At 46.3% G+C, this 23,977-nt stretch overlaps 1 protein-coding gene and 1 long non-coding RNA gene across 10 annotated transcripts in view; one reads left to right on the top strand and one right to left on the bottom strand.

Annotated features, from left to right (window-relative positions):
• Positions 1-23,977, bottom strand: part of LOC135385849 (RNA-binding protein with multiple splicing 2-like) — a 202,278-nt gene that overhangs the window by 13,850 nt on the left and 164,451 nt on the right. For 2 of the 6 annotated variants that reach the window (XM_064615416.1, XM_064615420.1), the window contains 7 exons: positions 23,916-23,969; positions 21,360-21,422; positions 13,717-13,858; positions 11,566-11,598; positions 7,124-7,257; positions 6,227-6,450; positions 1,945-2,014 (listed from right to left, as the gene is read on the bottom strand). In XM_064615416.1, the coding sequence (XP_064471486.1) occupies positions 1,945-2,014; positions 6,227-6,450; positions 7,124-7,257; positions 11,566-11,598; positions 13,717-13,858; positions 21,360-21,422; positions 23,916-23,969 (720 nt within the window). Of the gene's footprint in view, positions 1-1,944; positions 2,015-6,226; positions 6,451-7,123; positions 7,261-11,565; positions 11,599-13,716; positions 13,859-21,359; positions 21,423-23,915; positions 23,970-23,977 lie in introns of all 6 variants that reach the window. The other 4 variants (XR_010420516.1, XM_064615421.1, XM_064615417.1 and 1 more) reach the window with 3 other exon arrangements.
• The window catches only part of LOC135385851 (uncharacterized), a 112,230-nt gene that overhangs the window by 46,692 nt on the left and 41,561 nt on the right, over positions 1-23,977 (top strand). For 2 of the 4 annotated variants that reach the window (XR_010420517.1, XR_010420518.1), the window contains exons 2-3: positions 13,152-13,293; positions 15,785-15,941. This is a non-coding gene — a long non-coding RNA (uncharacterized LOC135385851). Of the gene's footprint in view, positions 1-11,675; positions 11,754-13,151; positions 13,294-15,784; positions 15,942-23,977 lie in introns of those variants that run through there. The other 2 variants (XR_010420520.1, XR_010420519.1) reach the window with 2 other exon arrangements.

The raw sequence follows: 23,977 nt of genomic DNA, 5'->3' as shown, positions 1-23,977 counted from the left end.
AACAGAAAAATAACAACACGGCACGTTCTCACGTGTGACGACACGTGTCGTGTTCTTATTTTTCTGTTTCTCGTCTCAGGTTTTATCGTCGTTCTTTTGAGATGTAATTGAGACGTAAAATTTGATATATCAAAACAAAAAAGAAAATACAAAGAGACTGGGTTTTTCTGTAGAAGGTCTTTAAGGCTTAAGCCCGGGTTTTCTTTGAGGGTTCCATTTCTAACCCAGACAAGTTTAACCTACCACATTGAATTCATCACATGAGGCGGCCTTGTGAATCACATGAGGCGGCATCCGGTGGGTATTCGTTTTCGCATCGCTCTCGCTGCTCGTGCGCATGTATTCAGTTCGATCAGATAACTATTGGCTTCGGTTACAAAGTGGCTATTCGTACAGCCCTATAGCAGGATATAGCCACGAGCACCAGCCTATGCTGGCAAACCGTATTAGAGAACGAACTCATGTTTGAAAACGAAGTTCGGAAAAGTTTTTCTTCTTTTTTTGCTGTATCTTCAGCCTATCAGCATCTTCAGATATGCTTTTTCAACGTGGTGCGAATAACGGCTGATGAATTACGCAAAATGTGCTGTGCGTTGCGCACAAACGATACCTAGGGTGGCAACCTTGCTGCTTGGCTGTGCGAACGAAGTTTCAATTTTCTGCGCCGTAGTAATTTCTACACTTTAGTTGCGTGAAGTGTTTTGTGAAAGAAGAATGTGTAGATTAGAGCATTCACATACATGTTAAAATATTAGATGCTGTGCATGCATAGTGTTCGACAACGCAAAGAATTCAACCTTCAGGATCGGATGGCTTCATCTTGGCTATCTGACTGTCACCATCGCAACTCTACTAGCTCGCGTTTTATCTGTTTTATTCCTTTATATTTCTTTCGGCGCTAAGAAAGTGACGACGATAGCACCTCCTTAAGTATGAGGTCTTCCGGAACGAGGACGAAAGGGACGAGGAAACAATAAGGAAAAACTCGTCCCTTTCCGCGTTGCTTTCGTCCTTGTCTCGGAACTCCTCAAACTCAAGGAGATGCTGCCGTCGTCGCAATTACACCAGCTAGATTGTGTTCTGTTACTATGTTATATTAGGAATGTGCCGATGATTCTGCATCTAAAGGGTCTGTTTCATCGATAAGGAAAACCACTATCGTGCGGGCAGGCTTTCTGCGCTATCTTGTGGCAAATAATGTCAAATTGACTCATTGATAATTGACTTACTGCGACTCACCTAATCAGTCGACAATACAAAAATTGAGTAATGCATTTTCTTCGTTAAAATTGGTTCGACACACAAGTAGTCATAAAAGAAGAAATAATCCCAAGGCCTTTGATTTTCTTTCCTTGTTTGCTCGAATGCTCGCGCCCCGAAGATGATGGCGACGATCGTGATGATGACGGTGCTGATTCTGCCTCACAAAACGTAGGTACTACTATGCATGTATTAGGTGTTGGTAGTGCGACCTAGACTTCTTCGTCATTAAGAAGCACCGTGCACATAAAAGATATCAGGACGGTACACCCCGGACTTTCCCAAATTGTTCCCATTTCAAGTGCTATTTGTTATTTGTATCAATCTGCCAGATTGCTATTTCACTTATCTGTAACATTCCTGTTAATAATCATACGCACATCAACGGACAGGTAACGCAGACAACCAATATGCATATCGTATCTGTCAGTAATGCGAGGCTCGTACACCGTGGTTAATGAATGCATTCAAAAATATCATGATATCGTGCAGTAAAGGGACATGCAACAAGGACCAGAAAGAGTGGTGTAATGGGAGTCATTCAGTAAAATAAGCAAGCACTGGCTCTCACAAGGAGCACACTGAAATGCTACTTCATACAGACTTTTCGTTTAAGTTCTTTCTCGAAAAAACCGGTGGCTCACTGCAGTTTTTCGCTAAAACGTGTACAGAGGCAGTACTTACTTGATATTCGACAAAAGCTACGGGAGCACCGCCCTTATTGTGCATACGCAAGCGGCAAAAACCCGGGAAACTGAAATTAGAAAATAATGAGCGTTGAGAGTCCAGTCTCCGCGGTTTCTCAATGCTTACTCGAGTAGCTCGCTGTTATTGTTTTCATTATCTCGGAGTTTCCGTATATGTGTACTGAATCGGGAACATTTTAACGACGTTCTACGCGCTGACTACGCTCATACTCTGCATAACCACTCGCAATATGCGGGCCTCCTCTCTGTGAGGCTGTAGAAATACCGCCGCGTGCAAAATGGTTCAAATTCAATTCAATTTAAAATCAAGTGAAATTTTGAGAGAGCGAGTTCGGACTGACGCGTCGTACTAAGAAACTGTCGTGTTTGAGTCTGTAAGAAAAATAAGCTCAAGTAAGGCCACGTCATCGACTTCAAATGACAGGCAGACGTGAGCTAATGCCTGATATGTATTGTTAGTTTTCTTTGAATCGAACAAGGCCGCCAAGCTGCTCCGCGCGCTCAGACCTCACCTTTCCTGTACCAGCATAAGGGCGTCATACTGGACGTGTGTTGCTCACCCGATATGGATCGTGCTCTGTTTGATGTATATTGATGCACTTTATTAAGAAACTGCTTGTTATTAAACTTGTGGGGCTACAGTTTGTTTAGCATTCGTCAGAATGCCTACGAAAAGTCTTGGGCCCGTCCTCGTTAACTTCCGCGTACTTTTCAACGCCGAGCCTGCTGTGAAACCTTCTGTAGATGGTTAATTTTGAGATAATGGGAACAGCGTGCAAAAAGGGAGATAGAGACAAGCATGCAGTTATGCCAGAAAGAGCGATGCTATGATGTCAGGCAATGCATGTTAGAACACACAGACGTGCACATGGCGTGGCGCAGTCAACTACAATGGGATACACTACAACAGCATCATGTACAACAGTCACTGACTTGGCACAACGAGAAAATGCATAGCACAAAGTTCAGGGTTGTGAGAGATACCCGTCTTGAGTCCTCGGTGATGTTATGTGGCTATCTACGAACCGGCTGTGTTCGCCAGGGTGTAGACTACGGTGCTTCTTGCGCTGGCACGTGATACATTTAATCCCTTCTAGGAAGCAATACCACTTCATTGTATGAAGCAACAACATTTGTAAGACAGGAATGTGAGCGATTCGATTGGCGAGCTACGTCGAAAGGCGTCATCGAGACACCCCTCGAAGTAATCCACGATTAGCGAGTTGACCTAACCTTTCATGCAGCTTGACGCACTTAAAACGGTATCCAGTAAAATTAGCTTTATTTCAGAGTCGCAAATTTGGAGCAGTATATCTTCGAACTGCATCCTTTTTTGGTAGCTCCCCTAGGAAAAGACAACCAAGCTTTCAGTATACTGCAAGTAATGCTGAGAGCGGTATATGCTTTCCCGTAACATGTAACACAGTCTTTCTCTTGGATTTCTTATGATGATGAGTTAAATGATGTTCTATGACCCGGATGTCAGAGTGTGCTCACGGTTACAGTGCTCATTGCTTCGGAGCTGCTTCCCTGGAAAGGTTCTTACAAAATTTCACGATCTTTGTACAATATATGCCCGAAATTTGAAAGACAATAATCGCAGATCGTATATTTCGCTAATATTCCCTTGAAATTATTTGATATCTTTATTTATCCGAAAACGAAATTTTCATACAGTACATAAATATAAACTTGAAGTAATGAAAAAAAAAGCTATTTGTAACCTTGCGTACGAGATATGTCAACCTGCAGAGTTACACGGATCCGCACGGATTTGCAGGTAGGGGTCTTCCGGGACAGAGTAAAACGGGCGTAGATGTAGGACGCTGAGGATCGTTAGAAGTTCTCCTTCTCTCCGACTTTGTGAGGGCTATTCTGGGAGAAAATCTCTGTGTAAGGAGGCATGTCATTCCGTCGTGATTACGTCACCGGCCTTCTTAAGAGAGTTTCCTTCCATTTCAGAGCGACCCGCCTATAGCCGTATAACAGTTAACCTGCTCCCAGTAGGAGACGCGACATAGTGCTCTGGTCTGTGGTGTCTCCACACCATTTTTTTCGCTGTGACCTGTTAAAATAAGCGCAGGTTCTTTTCTTGTTCCTATCATCACCACCATCACGTGTAATTTACGAACTCCACTCCCACAAAACGCATAGTGGGTGAAATCATCCTCCTACACATGACAGATCAAAATTAGAAAAATTGTGAGCGTTCACGATTTTTTTTAAAGTGAAATACGTGCGCGTATGCCGCGTGCATATCTGCGCTAACATTTCATGCAAACAAAGCGCGTTGATTTTCCAAATAATCATATGTCCCTAGTATACGCTCACGATGCGTGTGATGTCATTAGCATTAGTACACCCAAAAGAATTAGAGCTCACGAAGCAACCTTGCTGCGATCATTCGTCGTCTGCTACCCGAGGTAAAAGAAAAGAAAACTGAGATATCGTTAATGCTTTTTTTTTAAAATCAATAATGTATATCTGAAACTTATGTTACCATATCATTGGAAAGAGCAAATGAGATTCACCAGCCAGGCCGACCACTGTGGGGTCGCCCGCGGTCATAGTTGTCTCGCGAGATAAAGCCGGGGATTCTTCTGCCACGAAAAGTGCCCGGATCTATATCATCAGCTCGCTTGCTTCCTAACTATTCTATCAGTAGCGAAAAGTTCTACTAGCAACAGATTCTGCTTTTCTACCTTCTCTCTTTACTTTTGCAAGCTAACTTCGCAGAAGGGCTTGTGATCGAGTCCCCCATGGCCCGTCACACGTGGTATGGCGCATGCCACAAAATCCGGGCGTATCGTGAAGTTCCTTGGAATGACAGTTTCTCAGTGATATCTACCTACAGGAGTGTGCTGCGGTCTTCTTTTCGCGTTCATTTGAATTCATTAAGAAAAATTAAGTTGCGCTTGTCGTGCGACTTTATGAGGACCGTCCGCCTAACGGCTCGTGCTAGTTGCCCAATACACGTCGCCATCTATCACCTAATCACACACCTGAAGTTGTTAACCCAAGAGCTGAGCACAAGGGTACTTACCTTACATTTTGCAATCACGGACAATACATCATAAACCTACCATTTGTTTCATAAGCCAATAACAGAGTCCTAGATATGCATATATATTCCCGAGCACAGCCTAGATGAGAGTGCAACGAGTAGATGTGGAACTTTAGGCTTACCCTTTTTTATGCTAGAATCAGAAACGTAAAGGAACTGTAGGGTAGATAAGGTTTTAAGCAAAATCTAACCACAACAGCACTTCGCAATAATTTTGCAACACCCTTTCTGACAAGCGCTGAGCGAGAGCTTGATTCGCTGAAGCGTATGCCTGCACGTGTGTAACATATCAAGCTTGCATGATTTAGATGTAATTTGCGGAGGCCAGGGCGCCAGGTCCGATCGATCCGCACCGCTCTAGCAGAAAATATTGGCAACAATAAAACCGCCAGCGTTGGGCACTCCAAATCTATGAAGCGTGCGTTTTTTTCCTTCACTTTTGTTGCTGTTAATGGTTGCGGCCTGAACAATGTAAGGACCATATGTTCCGCGGTGTCCAGTTCCGATTTCGTAATTTTTATTTCGTAAGGAAACTTTGTCATTTTGATTTTCTTGGTGTAAGGTCCTCTAGGCTCCCATTGGATCACTGATGTGATGCGAAAATAGGAAGAGCAAGAACATGGAGCATCTTCCGCATTGTGTAACTGCATTGACCGCTCTCTTATGACTGGATAATGTCGGAGTAGAAGAACAACAGGCAGTTTTCAGTTTTTCGCTCTATCTCTTTTATTTCTGCTTAGTAGGGGGCGGGAATGACGATCTCGTTATCAACACGTTACCGGCGCTGGATCAAGGTGTCTCCTATAGGGACTATTCGGCCACGGCAATTCCTGCACCTGTTGCAGACGATTGGAGCAGTATCCGATGTGCCTATTGCTAGGTTCCTCAGTATGTGAGCCAGTAGGCAAAAAAGATTTTTAAAAAATATCTCTTGCTTCTAATGCTCCTTATTTCCTGCACTGTTTCGCACGCCCTCGCGACAGCGGAAGCATGAGCACAAACTTACGGAAGTCTTCAACCATAACGTGTACCATGCTCACGGCAGTTCCCTATACGATGTAAACCACCATATCCATGTTTATTCGATTCATCTCGTGTTATTGTTATTGTTTTTCTTTTTTTTTTCTCTCTCTCTCTTTCTCATTACGCTGACATTTTGTCGTTGGCGCATCAACTGAAGACAACAGCCGCTTACCTTCCGAAGAGCTCCTTCAGCTCCTGTTCGGAGACGAACTGTCCAAGATTAGCCACAAAGAGCGTCGAGCAAGGAGGCGTGACAGCCGATGAGGACGTCGATCCAACAGGTGATGCCATTGCCGGGCTAGCCACAAGATGAGGCGGCGGAATGGTCGCATGCATAGCAGCCGCGCTTCCGGCCAGCGCCGCGTGGGACAATGGGTGAGGCATCGTCAGCGGAGGCTGCGAATAGCAGGTACCCGTCCATGATTAGCTGTCAGCCATGAATGATCGGCCCACCGACGCATATTGGGGCTTCGTACTAAGCACGATCGCTTTCCATGCTTTTGTAATGCATCGATCCTAGCCGTTGGAAATCGCAAATATGCTTTCAGCTGTAGCAGAACAAGACTGTCCGCGTCTGTGTCATGGTCAACGCTAAACATGCTGGGCGGTCTGTGCTATGTCATGGTCTTAAATATCTATGTTCTAGAAAGTAGAGTGCTCCAGCGGCACCGCGAAAAATTTGACTTCAGGTAGATATTTTGTTGGAAGGCTGATGATGAGGGAGCTTAGAAAGAATTCACCGTTCGCTATTACTTTCAAATAAATGTGCTAACGACCCAAATTTCTTCAATATTCTGTCAATATTTTCCTATATTTCCCCCGTATTCCGATATTACTCAATCCAACAAATAGCAAAAATGGCGGAAACACAAATTCGCGTAATGCAACGTACCGCATTTTATGGACCTGAAATACGAGTAACTCATCAGTTTCATTAGTGACGGACACATAACACCCGCCTAGTAATGATAAAGATTCCGTAACCTAGACGTCGCCGCCACTCGTATTGATGTTCGTAGATTTCAGCTGAATACATTCGTAAGAGAAGCATAGACCTGTGGATACTTACGGGCAACTGAGCATGTAGGGCTGGGTGCATGAGAGTGGCTGTGTGCAACGCTGTAGTGACGGGCACTTCGGCGTAGGAGAGCGGATGATGTGGCCAACCGTCATGGGCACCAGGCAGCAGGGCGGCTCCGATCTCTTCTGGAACGCCCAGATGCGCCATTCATCAGGTACCGGCATATAGAACCGAACAGCACACAACAGATACTTACCTTGCTGTGCACTATACAATTAATCGATACATGTCATATGACAAACCGTAATACACTTTATCATTCGTATCATATACGCTACGCAATTGAACGGTGAAGCTGTCATGATTGATATCTATGGTGAGAAATTGATTCCAAATTATATTTCCTTTGGAGATCCTGGACCTCTACATAAACTTGTATGCAGCATACTCCTGAGCAGAGTTGCAATGGCAGAGTATTCACACAAAGCATTACACATGTTTCATCACGTCAACGAACATTTCCGTATTTGATGAAGCCCGACGCAAGAGAGAGCCCTGCAAGCCTCTGGTGTGAAATTCATTTATCATAAATGCCACGAACAAATAAATGTGTTTTTCCTCCTAGTGAAAACGCTCAACTTCACGAAGCACGTGTCGTCTTGTTCCTGCTCAAGTCACTGGAACGGGCATCCCCGTTCACTCTACTCGTTGTTCGCTCTACCTACAGTAAACAGATGTCATTTTACGAATGAGGTAGCATATCTTTGAGTTTGAAGTAAAAGAGAGACAAAAGAGAACATGAACACAGAACAAGACTTACATTGTCCTGTCTACTTCGTGTTCTGTCTTGGGTCTCTATTTCCCCTCAACCTCAAGGATACGTTACTTTTTTTCGAATCTGCACCAGCTTGCTTCCATTCAATTTTTATATTCAGACGTCATTTTGTTCCTTTGGCCTCTTTCCTTCCATCAGTCTATACCCATGTTTAGCCTAAGCACGGCACAAAAATAGCTCCGTCAACCTAAACAGAGTTACTGCACCCGGAGAAGGTATACTTCATTTCATCCCTAATTTAACTACAGTAGCCGCCACTCTTCGGCTCGCTCCCGGTCTTCGATGACTTCGGCGATGTGGGTTTCCCCGAATTCGGAATATACATATGGTCATTTGAGCCGATGGGACATCAGTTTTGAAAGTCAAAAGAATACGCCTCTCTTCCGGCCTTTGACGTCTTCGTTGAGTTGGGATTTGGCAAATCGGGAAGGGATATACGGCCATTTTGGGCGGAATTGGGTCATCAGTTTTTAAAGTCAAAGGATTGCGGCCGTCTCCCGCGATGCCTTCGGCGTGTTGGGATTCGTCAAATCGGCAATAGAGATATAGCCATTTGGCGGATTGGGACAGCAATTTTGAAGGTTGGAGGATTGCGACTGTCCCCTGGCCTTCGATGTCTTCGGCGAGTCAGGAATGAACCTATGGCCATCCGGCCGGTTGGGACAACAGTTTTTAAACTCGAGGGATTACGGCCCTCTCTCGGCCTTCGATGCCTTCAGCGAGTTGGGATTCGGCAAATTGGGAGCTCACATATGGCCAGTTGGCCGGTTCGGACAACAATTTTGAAGGTCAGAGGATTGCAGATGTCTCCCGGCCTTCGATGCCTCGGGCGAGTTCAGATTCGGCAAATTGGGAAATGACATTTGGTCAGTTGGGACATCAGTTTCGAAAGTCAAAGAATTTCGGCACACACCCGGCTTTCGATTCCTTTGGCGAGATGGGATTTGTTAAATTGGGAATGCACATATCGATTCGCCGGTTGGGACAACAATTTTGACGGTCAGAGGATTGCGGCCGTCTTCCGGCCTCCGATGCCTTCGGCGAGTTGAGATTCAGCAAATTGGGAATGGACATTTGGCTATTTGGCCAATTGGGACATCAGTTTGGAAAGTCAGTGGCAGTTGATGCTGCAGCAGTTGGATGGCAGTGCGCTGCGATCCGGGCGGGTCCCAGTGAAGAGCTGAGTGGTGCGTTAAGTGCGGGTCGAGGTGAGTCAGCGAGGGCGAGTGAGCGACAGTACCGTGACCGGTACGAGAGCATAAATGCTGTATGAGGGTTGTCGCCAGAGAAGTGCCGGGGAGGACCATCACAAAGCAGGTGGAGGCCGGGAGCACACTTCACTGTGACCTTCCTGCGGGCCCCAGGTGGAACAGTGGTCACGGTGCGTCTTGTCTGCCAGTACGTGGTTGGCTACTGGATTTGCCAAGGTGTGGGACGAATCGGGAAGGTCAGGTGGGAAGCTAACGCGGGCTGGGTTCCTAGACCGCTAGCGTAGGAGATGAGTGTGGTGCGGTCGAGGGCGGCGTAGCGCTCGTCCGCTCGCGATGTCCCTCGTTGATGCCCGAGGAGGACTATCGCGAGGCGTGAGGCGGCGTTGCGCAGTGCTGGTGACCGTGTTGTGTTGCGAGTTCAGCGAGGCGGGAGCGGCGCGGAGACATGCGAGGTTGTTGAATGAGCGTGGAGCGTCACCGCTTCGCGAGTCCTCGGATGAAATAGGCATCGAACTTTCAGTGATGGCTTCCGGGGTGGTTGGTAGGTGGTCTTCCAAAATTTGGGATGGCGAAGGGCTGAATTGTCTACCGGACTAAAGTGTTCAATGTCCGGGTCGCCAGGTGTAGAGGAAGTGGTGTCCCTCTACATGCCTTCGGCGAGTTCTGATTAAGCAAATTGGGAATGGACATTTGACAAATAACATATCGACATTTCGCCGGTTGGAACAACAGTGTGGAAGGTCAGAGGACCGCGTCTGTCTCCCGGCCTTTGATGCCTTCGGCGAGTTGGGATTCGCCGTATGGCCATTTGACCGGTTGGGTCAACAATTTTCCGGCCTGAACATTCCGTCAACGTTCCGGAAACCTTCCGTCATGGCTTCTGACCGGGGGCGATGGAATGTCCAAGCGGGCAGATGTTCGTGGCCTCACGCTACGTCGGTGCTGGTAGAACTGGCGCGGTGTCAGGAACAGTGGCGCGTAGCAGTGGCGCGTAGCAGCAGAGGCGCGTCGTCGTCGTCCAAGGATCGCATGGCCATTTGGCCTGTTGTCACAGCAATTTTGAAGGTAAGCGGATTGCAGCTGTCTCCCAGCCTTCGATGACTTCGGTGAGTTGAGATTCGGCAAATTGGGAATGAATATAGCCATCTGTGGGACAGTAATTCAAAGTCAGAGGTTTACGACTGCCTCCCGGTATTGGATGGCCTCGGCGAGTTGAGTTCGGCGATAATGGGCATATGGCTGTTTGTTAGGTCTGGACAACAATATTGAAAGTCAAAGGATTACGACTCTCTCCCGCCCTTCGATGATCTGGGATTCGGCAAATCGGAAATGAACATATGGGTATTTGGCCGGTTGAGACATCAGTTTACAAGGCTAAAGCATCCCGGCTGTCTCCCGGCCATCGATGCCTTCGGCGAATTGAGAATGGGTACATTACACGTTTGGCTGGTTAGAACATCGTTTTTGAACGTGAAAGGATTACCGCTGTCTCCCGGCCCTCGATGCCTTCGGCGAGTTGGGATTAAGCAAAGTGGGAATGGACATATGGCCATTTGGCTGGTTGAGACCCCAATTTTGAAGGCCAAAGGATTACGGCCCTCTCCCACCTTTCGATGGCTTCGGCGAACTGGAATTCATTAAATTGGGAATGGACACAAGACCATTTGGTCGGTTGAGCCAGGAATTCTGAACATCAAAGGATTACGGTTGTCTCCAGGCCCTCGATGCCTTTAGTGAGTTGGGATTCAGCAAAATGGGAATGGACATATGGCCATTTGGCCAGTTGGGACAGCAACTGTGAAGGACGAAAGATTACGTCTCTCCCCCGCCTTTCGATGCCTCCGGCAAGTTGGGATTCAGCAAATTGGGAATGGACATATGGCCATTTGGCCGGTTGGAACAACAATTTTGAAGGCCAAAGGATACGGCAGTCTCCTGGACTCAATGCATTTGGTGAATTGGGATTCGGCCATTGCGAACACAATCTGCTCAGGAATGTGTGCGCTAGTACACGTTTGTTTACACTGCATCGACAGTCTTCACAGGATTCGCCTTCATTCAAGTGCCTACACTCATGTTGTATAGGCAACAATTGAAATAGTGTCAGGAATACATATTGGGATTGGTAAACGTAATAATGTACTTTTGTCCCACTATAACTTCAAGGCAATACCCTGCCACTGTCCGTTTGTCAGGGCCGAGTCCAGCTGATAGTCAAAGTAGAAAATATCTGTAGAACACTCAGAAACAACACTGATGCTTTTCTAAGTTTAATACGTGCAAGCTTTCTCGTGTTGGACCGCGCTTCATCAGGTTTATCATTGACTTGACTATAGTTGTACACTCGACATTAGGTTAGAAAATATTTGCAAGGAAAGCTGCACTTTGCTAGAAGCTAGGCTTTGACGAAACTAAGTAAAATAAAGAATATCTGCAATACATACGGTTTCCATGTGAAGTAAGGTAAAGCTGTATGCCTGACAATGGTAAATGAGCAATGTGTTAGATGCTAACTGTCTCTCACGTTGTTATTTAATGACTGGCAAGGCACCCACTTCGATGAGCACGTGGTCATGAATACCGAAATGCGACATCGCCTCGTAGGGGACGGGTTCTACCCAATACGTATAGGGTAGGTACTTCATTAATCTTCAAATATACAAAATACCTTAAAGGGGTTCTGAAACGATTCTTTCACTCTCGAAGGAATCATGTTGATGATGCGGGGATTTATCTCTCGTATACACCACGCGAGGTACCATGGCTATAGAGTCCCGCATTCGGAAGCTAGTGCACACCGAAAATGTGGCACTGGGAGAGAGGCGCCTTCGCTCTCTCTCTCTCTCTCTCTGTACAGGCGTACCCTGGTAACTGCCTGCTCCTCTGCAAGGAAAATTCGGCACGGCACAGTGCTCTGCCTATCCAGCTTTGGAAAGCAGATATATATATATATATATTTTTTTTTTTTTTTCAAATGTTATTACAAAAGCAGCGTGCTCGGAGGACAAATACGGCTTTGTGTATTGAATACATGAACTACAATATTAGAAAGAGTTCATTAAATACTCGCAGTTTAGAGATAGTTTCTCAAGTCCCGTAAGAGTTTTCGCTGATGCTGTAATCCAATGAGGAGCTGAAAATTCGTGACAGCAACGGCTGCTAATCGCATTGAGTCATGCTGCTGGACTTTGTTTGAGAGAGGAGCAGTGCACATGTGAGTACATATATATGTGAGTCCTACTAGCACTGCGTGCCAAAATCCACGGATCTGGTCTTTCAATGCAAGTTTATTTGTTACGTTTTACCGTCACTGGAAACAAACGCTGACGGATGTACACCTCTACTTATCTCCCAGGGAGCTAGCGTATCGCGGCTACTGGATGTCGCAATTCGGCGTCGTGGAATACTCACCATACCAAAATAACGCAATAACGAGAAAGGAAATAAGACACAAAACAAACGAATAAACAACTCTGGAGATGCTTCATTCCAGTTTGGTGTTAGTGACACGGTGAGAGCGCTCCTTTGCCGCAGCGACTGTGCAACGAGTTACAGCACACAGAAGTGATTGTGACAACATTCCGGGCCGTTACATAGAAGTTGCCACTGTGCTTATTTGAGGAAGTGTCTCACTTTGCATGCGCTCTAGAGAGGTGTACGTAAAGGGTAGAGAGAGTCGGACATTATGTCACAGAGAATCTCGGCTTGGAACCACATTTCCCGAGTAAATGCTACCAATCAGGACAGAATTATGTAGGTACATTGCACAGCAGTGTTCACAGAGTGAAAACATCAAAGAGTCGTAACGGTCACTGAAAAGCTTATATTCAGCGTAACAAAGCTCCCCACAGGACCTTTCCTTTTTAATAAATGTATATCCCCCCCCCCCTTCTCCACAGGAATGTAGCATCAGCATCTGGTTTTGCAGTTTAAGCGAATTTCCCTATTCATCATCATCAGTGTATTTGTTGTTGTTCGTGTTACAGTTTAAGATCTTATCAGATTTTACGTTCTCATGTTTGCATTTCAGTGACCGTCGTAGACTTATCTCCAAACCCGTGATCAAGCGAGGGAGAGAGGCAGAAAAAAAAAAAACAGATGTGCAACGTACCCCCTGGAAGGAAGCCACCCCAGGCAGCAAGGAAGAAGGCAGTCTCGGTTTCCACATTCGGGTGAGAGCTTGGAGCATACCAAGAAATTTTAGTTCCGTACTGTCGCAAACACTGCGGCGTCTTTCTCAGCACTACCACATCGGTGAAGGGACTCTTCTTCATACAGTTTGCGGCTTTATGATCACTATCGGACAATTTGCGAAGAACCCTCGAACAGCTTTTATGATTGTGTGACACTGCCGTGAAAGAACGTCAAATTACTGAAATCTGTGTCTATGGCTAATGTGTGCGGTCAGTCCTGGTAACCGTATTGATCGGTGAGCGTTCCGTGCCGCGTGATTTTCACCGATATTTGGACCGATTCCGTGAACAAAAGCGCACTTTTTTCTTCCTGGGTAGAGTGCCTTATTCCGTGCTTCTCCCGTTGAAAGGAACGGGACAGAGAAAAGTGTGATTCGGGCAGTGCGTCCGTTTGTTACTTACGTCCCGTAATAGGGTGCAGAAGTGTCGGGTGCGTGGCTGCGGCAGGAGGAGACTGTTGTTTCGGTTTGCTAACCTTTGTGTTGCTCTTGGCGAATTCCAGGCGAATCGTCTGTGGCAGGTCCGGATCGAAGCGAACGCCTTGCTGTAACATCACGAAACAACATCAGAATGAGGGAACCACATTTATGTGCAGATCCATGCTGTAGTCAGATATAAGAGAGTCTGAGTACTGGGGACACCAAATGCTTCGAATACGAAAATGAACTGAACGACTACTCATACCTAATGCATTAACTTACATTAGCTAACATGAAAACATTAAGTTACAACTGACATTAACTAACAAAACGTATTAAGTAATATTCGCGGAAAGCTAAACTTGTTATTGAGGGACACAGATCGACCAGGGCGTTCTAGAGCAATTCACTCAAAACCTCAGAAGCATGGTTTAACGAGATGTGTAGGATATCATGGTTGGTCGGATTTGGTTATTTCCGTCTTCCTTCTAACGGCATTATGTACCGCATCATATAGTGACTCCACGCGACTCGTCCCAACACCCACATATTGTCTTGTGAGTTCTACTAACACAAGTTAAGCTGTGTTTCGTAGATACGGAAACATGTTTCTTTTGTCTATTGGTGTCGTCACAAATGCACAACAGCAAACTAACTGCTGCATCTAACAGCACCAGATTATAACTACTACATCATCCCACCCAAACAAACACCGGGCGCCACCAACACCACCAACACCTCCAAACAAAATAGGCGAGGAACGAAATAGGGCAAAATCATTGAAGTGACTGGAGTTCAAAGCCGAATAGCGTTTCCTGTGTGTCTCTACGAAGTTTCTGCGAATCACGTTTTCGGCACAACTCTGCCCAGAAACGTGTCAACTTTTTGCGCACGAAGACAGTGGCTCCAACGGTATTGAAACTGCGGACGTTCCGAAGTGATAAGCCGGCGATACTGATATATCATAATGGGCTGAATGATCTGTGACCGGCAAGTAACTATACAGGAAATGAATGTTACTTGCGTATCTTAACGTAAGTGATTATCTGCGTAACATGTCAATGAGATCATGGAAATGCGCCTGTCAGTAGCAGTGAGATCTAAGTCGTGCCCTGCACCCCCATCTCGTGAGGCAGCGGAGTAGCTCTCCGGTTCCGCCACCTGAGGTTCAGATTTCAGTCAATATGAGTCGTTGTGAGCCATTCTCCTCCAGCGCCCTCTATGGAACCGAGCTGCTATTATTCTGGATTTCGTGTCCGCCGTTTTAGCCACTGCTGCTTCCTGAAGCGTGATGATAGCGCGGCAGCTGATGAAATGATCTCCTGAAAAAATCTCCCGAAAGAAACAATCTCGAAAGACTTCTAACCAGATCACCGCATGGCCAAAGTGGCTGACACGACGTGTCCGTAATTCACTAATTTGATCTTTAGTAAATGTATTTTAAGTCGAGGCGATATTCACCTTCACTCCGAGAGTGGAACATCGTGCCTTGTGGAAAAAGGAAACACGAAATAAAAAGAATATCAGGTATCTGGCTCTCTCCTCACATGCTTCCTCGTCGGGTCGGGTCCCACTCGCAACCAATGAAATATTACTAGCCTTATTTCTAGTGCGAATACAAGAAAGCGAAGGGAAGAGCGGATTTCTGCACGAACCTGCTGGTGAATCGCGCACCCCATCACCATCCAATGTATGTGTGTGTGTGTGTGTGTGTGCACGAACCTGCAGAACCTAGTTGAGGAGCAGCGTTAACCTGCCGCTATGGCAGACCAGAAAAGCGAGTGTGCGTCTTAGCTTCATTCTGCAGTGAAGTCCTGATGCAGAAGAACTCCACTGTGTCCATCAACTACGCTTTCTTGCGCACCGTTATGTTAGCGTTTCAGTTGAACGATTTCCAGAAGCCACAACATCACGGTTTTTGCTCTTCAAGTGACAACTCCTAGTAATCCCCCGAGTGCCTTTCTGAATCTTTCTGAATACATCATGGCAGTTGTCTTCGGCGACGCAGTTACTTCCATCACCACTTTTGCGACTTTGGTTTCCTTTTACAGTAGGAACACAACATGGAGGTGGAACGTCACAAGGACTTATGACCATCTCTTGAAGTGGCAGAAGAACGACGTCGTATAGTACAAACCTGGTTCATCAGAAGAGAGTTTCTCGTGTATAAGGCAGCTAGACTTCGCAGGACCAGCCTCAATTGTGAAGGTACAATCAAAGTAATCTAACGTATATGAACTGTTGAGGGGCTTCCTTCCTTCCGATTCTGGACGACTCGCGTCCCCCCGGATACAAACATTAGCAAACTTAGTATGAGTCTCATCCGCATTTCGAACAATGGTTGCAAAGCACAGCGCGAAGATAGGACGGTGCTGCAAGCTTCTGAAGACTTTGAGACGTGAACCCGGCCTTACCCACAAGCTGTACCATGCGACACTGTTGTCACCATCCGTTGCCACATACATAACAAGCTGTGAAGATGTAGGCCCCCTATAGCGTGTTACCGGCTACTCCATATCGATTAATTAACAGCAATTAGCTGGGAAAATCGCGAGATGGATTCTCTTTCCTGCAACTTTATAGGAAATGATATTGACGTACAGGTCCCGACAAAAGTTTACGGAACACGCGAGCGGTGTATTTCCCCCTCGGTGCGACACCCTACCGGCGAGCGGAAACGGACTCGTTAACTCGTTCAGAGGGGAGAGCATGCGCGCTGGTAGCGACACACCGCGGTAGTTTCGGTATGGCTTGAATGTGCTCGAAACGTAGTTTGAATTGGTGTCGCTACCGGCGCACTCCTCCGCCCCTCTGAACGAATAAACAAGCCCGCTTCCGCTTGCCGCTGGGGTGTCGCACGGAGGGGAAAATACACCGCTCGCGTGTTCCGTAAACTTTTGTCCGGACCTGTACGTTGCGCAGTCTGCCGATGAACGGCAAGGCAGCATCCCGACACTTCCAAGATGTCAAAAGGTCTGCTATCAATTATCTCCAACGTTCTTTGCAGCACCTACCGACTCGTACGAAAATAGTTACACAATGTCAGAACCTGCCGTGCATCTTCTTTAACGCGACAGGTTGAGCACAACGTTGTCTTAACATCCATGCCGTTTCATAGCGTGGTATCACATTTCAGCTGTGGCCGAGTGCCCCATCAAGCTGTTTCGAGGACGTCTCCACCCAGAGGTTTTTTGAAATGTCGAATGATAGATATGGCGGAAGAGTGACAGATTGCGTACCCCAGACATGAAGGACCGTTCGGGAGTCCGTGGAGGAACAAGTTGGATTGGTCGAGACGATTCGAGAACAGCCTTTCAAGTGTGCGATAACGTAGCCGTTATCTAGCCACGGTTACATCCAACTGGGAGTCGAAGCTGTACCGCGTCTGAGCTGTCTCATTTCAGAATTCATGTCACCAAGCTATACTGCATCGACGATTTCAGTCGATCCACGATAACTTGTGTAACCACGGCTGTGTTGATGCGAGGTCTGACTGTACGGTTATCTCCTTCGGCTTCCTTGGAGTAGACCAGTATTATTTTTGTATTGTGACACTTTGGGTTGAATCCCTAGCGTTTTGTTGATGTTCTCGCCGCTCCTAATGTTGAATAATCGACTCCGTCCAACTCCAACCGACTCCGCTGACTGTCTACCACTCACTTCAGCGTCGTTCATCGTCTCATGATTGACTGATTGGTGAACGAAAAAAAAATTAGATGTCCCAAACTACTCGGGACTGGCTATTCCAGGACGCGTTATTTAGGGCTCATTATATGTAAAACAAATGAAGGAAAAGGAAGGTGGGAAAAAGAGAAGAAAGGAAAAACTATACAAATCTATACACTTTGTGGGGCGCGCATGCCCAGACGCGAATGGGAAAAGCTCAACAACGACAACAACATAGATGAATGGATGATGATGATGTGGGATGGTTCCCTGCATTGAGTGCAGGACCCGACCCCACTCCAAAAAGGTTCACATGAAAGGATGAATAGGGACGGAAAACAAAAGAAACCACTACAGTTCTTGAAGAAGGCCAGTGGACCTCAGAAAGCAAAAAAAGAAAAAGAAAAAAAAGTGCGAAGTGCACGGCACTGATGTGGAGGGTTACTCCATGGGTCGAGAACTTTGCAGATGTTGAATGGCCTCTGATCCAGCAGTTCAAGTGTTGACATTTAAAGGTCCGTCGCTCGCATACGTACTGGCTACAGACCTCTATGTGTGTCGGATTGTTGCCGGGAAACCACAGGTTGTACACAGCGCCGTGTTGCTGTGGCCCAGCCTATACCGGAGTGCATGGGTGAAGGCAACGCTAAGTCGTAAACGACGCACAAGAGACGTAAAGATGAGAGAGAAACCGCCTGCATTTCAAATAAAAAAGTTGGGGCAACAGCATACAGAAGGGACCACCGGGTGATGTCATGACACCGTTCCTGAGGAAGTATGATGCTGAGCGGCTACGGTGGGCAGCAGCCGCTGCCAGATCCGCTACCTCATTGCCTCTTATTCCAATGTGGCTAGAGACCCATTGGAGGGTCAGCCGGTGCCCCCTGTCTTCTAAAACCTTGAGCGTCGTCAAGATGTTCACTACCACCGGAGCCAAGGGGCCGCGGATGCCCATGTTGTCTATGCACTGCAGCTCTGCCCGCGGATCTGTGTAAACCACCCAGAGGCGGAGGTGGTGATCCAAGATAGAATTGAGGAATAACAGGATGGGCATACAACTCCGCAGAGGTGGCCGAAGTGCGGTGTGATAGGTGGAACCCACATGAAACTGTCTCCTCTGGAATTACAAAGGCAGCAGATGAGGCGCCAGTCGTGGAAGAACCGTCCGTATATACGGCGGTTTGGTTTCCGTATGCAGCGTCCATTAACTCCAGAGTAGCCTGCTTGAGGACTGGAGCAGGGATTTTGCTCTTCGGCCCCTTGACCCCCGGTATGTGAGTCGAGATGGATGGTTTCGGCAATGTGCATGGTGCTACTGAAGAAACGGTTGGGGCAACAGCGAAGGCAGGTATGTGGCCCGTTACTGCTTGCGCACACAGCGCGATTTTACTGTGTTTCAGCTTACGAAACTTCTGTACAGCTTGGGACAAAAGTTTACGGAACACGGCACCTGCGTATTTCTTCATCGGAGCGCTTCCCTGCTAGCTGTCACGAAGCGATCGAATAGAAAACGGGTGGCGGGCTATTCGATCCATCTCTCAGTATGTATGTCCACTCGTTTTTGCTGCTAGGTTGTCGCTCCATTGGAGAAATGCGACACCCCGGTGTTTCGTAAACTTTTGTCCCAAGGTGTAACAGTGGGTGACGGCGATGGTGAGCGCGCAATCGCAAATAGTGGCGGAACGTTTCTCTCTGACGGAGGACGCCAATTGGGAGTTCCCTGGCTTCGGCTACTACCATCCTCGTGTCAGCGCAACGCGGAACACCAAGACAGGTCCGCAAGCTGCGCGCCAAGACACAACGGAGCTTGTGTTCCGACGTACGTGATAGTCCGTGCAACCCAGGAAGGCTGCATACTAAGCCACGAACAAGCGCTTTGTGGAGTGCAAGAAGGTCCCGCTCAGTACATCCCCAGCGCAAGCCGGCAAAGTGACGTATCACATTTCCCCAACGTTGCGCCTTTGAAATGAGATAGTCATTGTGTCTTGCCCACGACAGGTTGCGGTCCAACACAACACCGAGGAACCTGTGGTGCCTGACCTACCTTAAGGGAAAAACTCAAGTGCGAAAAACTCCCTGCACGAAAAACAAACACACAAAGAGCGTCACAGAGTGTCGAAGAGGTCCTTCATCGTCACATCATCATATCACATCTCATTCTGTCCATTGTGCCTTGGGGCAGTGGGCTACACCTGATGTGGCGAATTTCCCCATTCATCATCATCATGCAATTTATCTGTTGTTGGAGCTGAATCCCACTTCGTAAACGTTTAATCGCATCATATGAAACAGAAGCTTGTAAGGAGGCGACTGTGTTCTAGAACACCCAAAAAAGTAACCCAGTTTACGACAGTTATGGCTTTTGATGTGAAGAGGAAGCTGGTCGCACGTTCCTTGTGGCAAATATATCCAAATCACCCCCAAAAGGCGTCCGCATCCCGCTTTTAATTGATCAAGAAGGAGAACAACATGATTCTTTATGGCACGTTGTGTTATGAGGTGAAGTTATGTTTTCATATTAGAGGGTACAGGGCAGTGATATTTTCTAGAAAAGAGACGCAGGCGACCCGAGTAATTTAACCGATCCGGTACTTCACTTTGTCAGAACGAAATACCCTATTGGCTAAAGCTAATCAGCAATCAGTCGTATACCGACGCATCCTGCAACACCTACATCATGAACATTTATTATTAGACCACGACACGCTCCAAGACAGTTGGAAAAATTAGGCTGCCTAAAATTCTCTTTTCGCGCACATCCCTATGGGCACGTCGTCAACCCAACCCGATCGCTTTCATCGTCACATAAACGGCAAAATGGAAGCAAGCAGTTCCCGGCGAGAGTCATTCGTTTTCGTTCAGACGCACCTCAATGGTGGATAGACGAAGCAGAAGGGAAAAAGATCGAGAATGATGAACAAAGGAGCAGAAGCAGTGAAAGCGAAGCGACAACCTAACATCTTGATTTACGGCGATGTCACCCTTTCTGCCTTCGTTATGTGGTACAAGCAATTTCGCGTCTTTTACTCGTAGCTTTTGCCGTCGATTGTTTGCCGTAATGATGAAGCTTACAGATATCGTGCAACTACTAAAGTAGAGGATAAGCTTGTTTGCATTTCTGTGCCATTTTTGAACCGGTTGTTGGCATCGGGATCGATCCGGAGACAGGAGACACCTGCTCATGCTGCTCTCGTGCAACGTCTTCGAGTGTTGTGTATGTTGGTCACTACAGCATTATTGATGACAGGTGCTTGTGCTTCGCTTTAACAATGACCAGTCGCCAAATCACTCGGAAGGTCATAGGGATATGTGAGCTGGGGGTCTCTAAATTAGGCGTCTGTCGGTGTTTGGCACAACGTGCTTGTTGAACACTGGCATGACGGACTGACGCGGAACTTTTATGATCGCTGCATGTGAACGTTTTGAACTCAACACACCTCGGTATGTTGGATTTGTATTAACATCTAAGCCAGCACTTGCTACCGCGTGCTCTTTGTACAGTCGCGCAGCTACGATGTGCAAGTTTATTCTCTAAATGTCTCTCTTGCGCTCGCTTCTAGTTCTGTTCCTCTCGTGCAGAGTAATTGCGACTGGGAAAGGCCTCTCCATCCAATCGTACATGACAGTGAGCTGTGGGACTTGAAGTCATTTCGATCTGGCGTATTTCAAATCATTTAAAAGTAGGCGAAGTAAATGGCATAACGGTGAGTTGCAGGTTCATATGTGCCTTTTTATGTCTGCATCAGTACAACCAAAATAATTCCGCACCCCATTTAGAAGCGATGTTCATTATTGACGGAGTAGAAAGACGGAGAAAATGTCTTCGTGAACCTCAAGTTCCTTCGTTTCTGGACTTCGTTTCATGTTACTACTTCAATGTTGCTAACGGTACACTGAGTAAGTGCACACCAATAATGTAGTGCAAACACAATGCAGTCACTGCAACTAATCAAAAATTACCTGAAGTTCTTGCTTTGCCGCTTCAGCGCCTGCCCTCGAAGAGAACGTCACAAATGCCACGGGCTGTGAACGAATGTAAAGAAAGAAGGGAGACAAATGTGTGTTAAATAATATCCGTCCGCTTGTAGACAGTCATGAGTAAGTAACGTTATACAAAGTAACTAAGTTACAGCCTAGTTTGGACAGTTAGAACGTAACGGCCCTAATGAAGGGCCATAGCTAGGTGAAGGCCGTTTTCTGTTGAGTTGCGTCAGATGGCAACGGATGAGGCTAATTACGACCATGGAATTGCTCCCAGAATTTGGCTACAATGACAGCACATGTTGCATATTTTGTGAGATGCCCCCCTCCCACACACACACACATACATTGGATAATGATGAAAACTTATAGTTTGGAATCAAGTTTTCGATCTTCTCCTATACTTCGTATCCTGCTTCGTTTTTCGAACTCCGGTGTTTGGGCACATCGTCATTCTGCTGGTAAACAGCACCGTTGATAGCGCTTTTGGCGTCCGCGATTCCTGACATTTCACTGTGATACACTCATAAAGGTTGTAGGCACCGCTTCTGTTGGCGAAGCCTTTCCATCCCATACATGAGTTAATATTTGGAGCTGGTCACTAAATTGCGCGGAGCGCAGTTCAGTTTTGCAGGCAAGATGATCAGAGGGAATGGGGAATTATATCTGCTGTCTAAAGTATCGCGTTTCTTTCTGCGTTCGAGAGTAGGCAGTTTGCAAGTAATGCAGATTTGGAAACCTCATTCCTTTGTATCTCCGTTTGTTCCCGAAGGCCCTATCGATGCCATGTGGCATGACCTCAATCTCAGTCTTTGTTTACTGCCTTGGTATTTTAAAGCCTTGAATGTGCCCGTCTGATAGGGTATTACATAAATAGACAAAATATAAAAACGCAGTCAGGTCAAATAAGACTCTAACGTTTCAGAGCATATAGTTTTAATGACAAGCTTTCATGCAGAATCTGCACCGAAGCTTGTCATTAAAATCAGGGGTATTACGCTTAGTGCTAGCTTGAAAAAATAGTAACTGAGATGCATGTTCAGGATACGTCTCACGCTGTTTAAAGCATACAAGACATGATGACGCGCTGCTGCCACTTCGTCTTGTATGTTCTTGATCAAATGAAAAGGGAAAACATTCTGCCGTGGTAACATTATAACTTCCCCGTCCGAGCACGAGCTGACCACGACAGTTTTTCTTGAACATGTAGCAGTTGACTCTTTTACGACGACAATGTTAGTAACTTAAGGCTGTTCACTTCAGTAGCCGCATTACTGACATGTACAAAGAAGTGATGGATAATAGCTGGCAATCGTAGCAGCTCTTGTAGCTGTGGTTATGCACTCCAAGTGAAAAGCCATATATGGTTAATGACGGAAATGACGCGAAAATGCGACGCAGTCCTCACAATAGGAATATGCAAAATTGCTTGTCGAGTCTCAATCAATATTACATCGGCGTCTGGTTAAATAACATTAAAATTGCCTGCCCTGCGTAGGTGTGAGAGTTTAAGTGATAAAACTTTTTTCGTAATCTTCCTCGCTCGTCCGTGCTTGCATCTCACATGACGAAACACAGCAGCCTCGCAATGCGCTCAGTCATTTGTTTAACAGACACAAGGAAAGTCGCGCTTGTGTTTTGCGTGTCTCATTGGCAACAAAACCACTGTCTTTATACTGTATACTTTATAGTCCTGCCACACGTTGTTCTCTTATGTACGCGAACCACGCGAGCACAAAACGGAAACAAGTAAGTTACGTGTATCTAATACATATAAAACTGAAAGAGTCTGAAGCCCAGACGGCGGTGAATGATATGAAGTGATAAAAATTGAGGCTCCGACAAAAATTGAGGCACTGAGGGTCGATGCCGGAAGTCCCCAGGCGTTCAGTGCCTCGTTAATCAGTCGAGGTTTCAGTGCTCCCGAAGAAAGCCGGTCCTCCGCCCGCAACGATCACTATTTATTATATTTACGACTTCTTTATATTATGTATATATTTGTTGCACCTTGCGGTAGTAATAATCTGTCTTCGTTTGATATGGTTTACGTGGAAGAGTATATTAAACGGGGAGCGATAATTTCCTAGTGTCCTCTTAAGCATTATTCCCTAAATGTTGTGGCTTTCTGCGTACTTCAGTCACCATCTCTATTTTGAAGACACTACTGCTGTTTGTAATAGTGGTATGTGAGCTAAATATAAACAGGAGAAAAAAAAAGGGATTGCAACCGATGACAGAGAAATATGTCAACAAAATTGTCACTAGTCCGTGTTGAAGTCGGACCATGATTATGGAGGTTCCACTTGATCTTACCACGAGCATTCCACCATGAAACTTTCACACACAACACCAAAATGTTTGTGACTGTTACATTCGGGGATATAAATGCATTACACTTGTGTAGCACACGTTATGCCTGAGCTCGATCTCTGTCGCCGGTATTCTTTACCCACTGGAGCTGCGTCCAATCAGCTTTTAATACATAGCGTCATTGTAAAACCACAAAAACTAAACATTACGTGGAACACTACTCACAGAGGTTGCCTTTCCTGTCTTCGTGTTCATTTTCAGTTGTGATCCCTCATATCCCTGGAAAT

This window comes from Ornithodoros turicata, chromosome 2 (assembly GCF_037126465.1).
Source record: "Ornithodoros turicata isolate Travis chromosome 2, ASM3712646v1, whole genome shotgun sequence".
NCBI lineage: Eukaryota > Metazoa > Arthropoda > Arachnida > Ixodida > Argasidae > Ornithodoros > Ornithodoros turicata.
This window is presented reverse-complemented; position numbering and strand designations above follow the sequence as displayed.